General features: G+C 55.5%; 1 protein-coding gene across 2 annotated transcripts in view; it reads right to left on the bottom strand.

The window, feature by feature from the left end:
- The window catches only part of znrf1 (zinc and ring finger 1), a 28,006-nt gene extending 25,074 nt beyond the window's left edge, over positions 1–2,932 (bottom strand). The window contains exons 1-2 of one of the 2 annotated variants that reach the window (XM_084476770.1): positions 2,810–2,932; positions 1,782–2,586 (exon numbers count right to left, since the gene is read on the bottom strand). In XM_084476770.1, the coding sequence (XP_084332896.1) occupies positions 1,782–2,220 (439 nt within the window). In that variant the 5' untranslated portion in view covers positions 2,221–2,586; positions 2,810–2,932. Of the gene's footprint in view, positions 1–1,781 lie in introns of both variants that reach the window. The other variant, XM_084476769.1, reaches the window with a different exon arrangement.
- Positions 2,933–3,186: the final 254 nt, after the last annotated feature.

Below are 3,186 nucleotides of genomic sequence, written 5' to 3'. Positions count from 1 at the left end.
ATGAATGATGAATAGAGAGCATGAGGGATCTGGACTGTCCAGAAATCCCTGGTCTAAGGATTTAACTGGCACCTTGATTAGGGTTAGACATTCACAGGTATGACATTTCTTTGGCCAATACCAATATTCACAAGCTACCATAGGCCATAACCGATATTTCAATCAGTGGTTCAACGGTGGTTGTTTTTGGCACACAGCTGCATTGGACAGTTAGGGGAGGTAGTGGATATCTGGCATTTTTTGTTGATATCTACCATTTTTAGGCCATCTACCCATACAGACATGGCGCATATATTGGTAATCAATATACTGTTTATCATCCCTTATTTAAATGCATGTGAACATGAACATAATCTCAAAATGTTGAAGTTCTCTCATCTGAGATGATCCAACTGTTTGGACTTCTGCACGATAGAGTGACGATAGACGCATGACATACTACGATGTCTATACTGCACCGACGGTGAACGAGCGCTCTGGCTCCAAATGTGAGTGTGTCTGCAACACCTGTGTATCAGGTTTCCTTGGTTTACTACATCCAGACTATAATAACCCCTGAGATGGACCACCCAAAGGACCTGGCACTGAGCCTAATCTCTTTAACCTCTCCCCTCGGTCATGTCGTCTTGCCTCAGCCAGAACACTGTTGACGTCTCTGCTCTTCTCTCTTGAGGCGTTACTGTTGCTAAAGCATATCACGGTTGCTAGGTGATGAAGGGAGAGATGGGGGGTGTGGGGGGGGAGACAGTCAGGATGTTGACGTCTGAGTTGCTTTTCTCCCCCTGCTGTGAACTGGTCACTGCCACCATAATGAGAGCCTGGGGATCTGGATATGCCTGCCTGCCCACGCGTGTGCATGCATGTGTGTGTGTGTGATGAGGAGGGTGTAACTAACTTTAGATGAGGGGGAACGTGTGGGAGAAAAGCGAGCAAGGGACAAAAGGACAGGCAGGCCAATAGGCATGCAATCCTGTCTTTTATCTAGGTAATATTATATAATATTGTGATTATTTCAGCACACATCGCAGTAAGTAGAATGTAGTACACTTACACGTGTGTGTGTGTGTGTGCGTGCATGCATGCGTGTGTGTGTGCGTGCCTGTCACAACCACGACCATATTTCCTGCACACGCCCTTCCACTCCTTCAGCTCCAACCAACCATCCATGTTGTCCTCCTCCACCCTGTTTTCCTCCAGTCCCCCGTCTCTCATCCCATTCTGCGTTCGTCTCAATCAGGCGGTCCAGCCCCCCAGACACCATCGCTCTTCAGACTGAATCGCTCATCATTCGTTTGCCTTTTAATTTGCCTGCCCGCCTCCATTCTTTTTCTTCCTCCCATCCTTCCCTCCCTCCCCCACCCCCCTCTCTCTTTGCTCTAATCACCTGGCTAATTGACTCAGCCAGATTTGTCAGCAGGCTTACAGGTGTCATTCTACAATATAACATGCAGGGCTCTGTTTGTATGGCAGAGACACACACACACACACACTGTGGTTTCTCATGCAGAGCCTGGTTTGGTCAAGGGGATTGATGCTCTGCAAGGCCTTCTGCTGTCAAACCGCCCGCCAAGAAATGCAATTCACCCTACGACAAGAAGAGTCATTGCATTTGTTGCACATGTTGTCTGTCATGTTATCTGTCATGTCTGTCTATCTGTATGCAATGTGTTCTGCCGCTCTCCATCCATGTCATGACCCCCGGGGGGGTGAAACGGAGGTCTGTCCCTCATGTCCCGCCGGAGGGCACGCGGGACAGACCCCGAGGCGAGGGAGCCACTTACCGGTGTGTCCGCTGAACCAGCGGGGGGCAATGTGCAGGGGCAGGGTGTCAGCCAGCGACCCCCGGGGCCCCAGGTACAGCACGCTCTCCGTGTGGTGGTGGTGGTGGTGGTGGTGGTGGTGTCCCCCCCCGCCGTTCTCCTGGCCGTAGCCGTTACCGTGGGGGCCGACGGCGTTGGGTCCGGGCCCCCCGCCGCCGCCGCCGCCCCCCATGGCTCTGTCCGAGTCCGTGGCCCTGGGGCCGTAGAAGCCGAAGGGCACGGCGGCCCCGTGGTCGATGCCCATGCCGGCCACCGAGCTGACCGAGCGGCTCCGCAGGCCCATGGGGCCGCTGGGCCGGTAGTGGCCAAAGTGGGACGAGGGCGGCACGGCGCTGTCGTCCGTGGAGACGCCGGGGAAGGCGCCCCGGGGCCGCCCCGTCGTGCTCTGCTTCCCCCCCATCCAAAGTGCACCCCCAGGTGACGACGGGCGGGGGCTCTCGAAGAGAGGGGGGCTCGGCACGATCCTCAGAGGGGGTCGAGAGAGCTGTCGCCGGCTACCGCCCCCTCCCTGTCCTCCTGGCACGCCTGTCTGTCAGTCAGTCTGTCTGCAGTGGTTTTCTCGGCCCTTGGCAGCCAACAGCGGCTGCTGTTGCTCTGAATCCAGACCGCGGCGGGTTGTCAAGTCTGACTACAGCAGCTGTAGCGCGCGGCAGACGGAACAGCCCGTGTCTCTGTTGAAGCAAACATGAGCCCTCCCGAGCGCTGCGCGATCCACGTCGGGGAATAAACCTTGAGTGGAAGATGGTGAATGACAGCTCGGCTCGGGCTAAAAGAAATAGAGATTGTTATATTGCGGTGGTCCCCACATCTCCCCCCCAACAATGATCAGACAGTGTGTGTATCGTGTCGGCAGCTGCACGCAGCAACACGTTTGTACCGCTCGCGAATGACAGGGCACAGCCTCCTCAGATCCACAACACAAGCAGCCGGGATGACAAGCACAACACATCCAGTGGTATAACCGCAATGTGCGCCCAGATCTCCTCTACCGTGTGTTGGTGGCTTTGCCTTCAGCAGATCTCAGCCGTCCTCCGACAACTGTTGCTGGAGGACCGCTGATGTCGATCGCTGGCCGATTGCGATCGCGGACGTCGTCGTTGTTGTTGTTCCTGTCGTATGTCCCTCGGATTCCCCCCCACCCCCCGCTGTCGTCTGTCGTTGATTCGGGTCACTGTAGGACTACGCCGCTCCCCTGCGTTCTCAAATCAGCGCGCTCTCGCTCCCGCGCCCCGCGCCGCCGCGGGTACTGCTGGCGAGACAATGGAGGCGCCCAGTGCGCAAACTCAGATCATTAATACAGAAGATATATATACGGAGACAGTTTGAACAGCAGGGAGAGCACACCGTTTGGTTTTACTGTTTGAGA

This window comes from Micromesistius poutassou, assembly GCF_964030765.1.
Source record: "Micromesistius poutassou genome assembly, chromosome: 13".
Lineage (NCBI taxonomy): Eukaryota > Metazoa > Chordata > Actinopteri > Gadiformes > Gadidae > Micromesistius > Micromesistius poutassou.
This window is presented reverse-complemented; position numbering and strand designations above follow the sequence as displayed.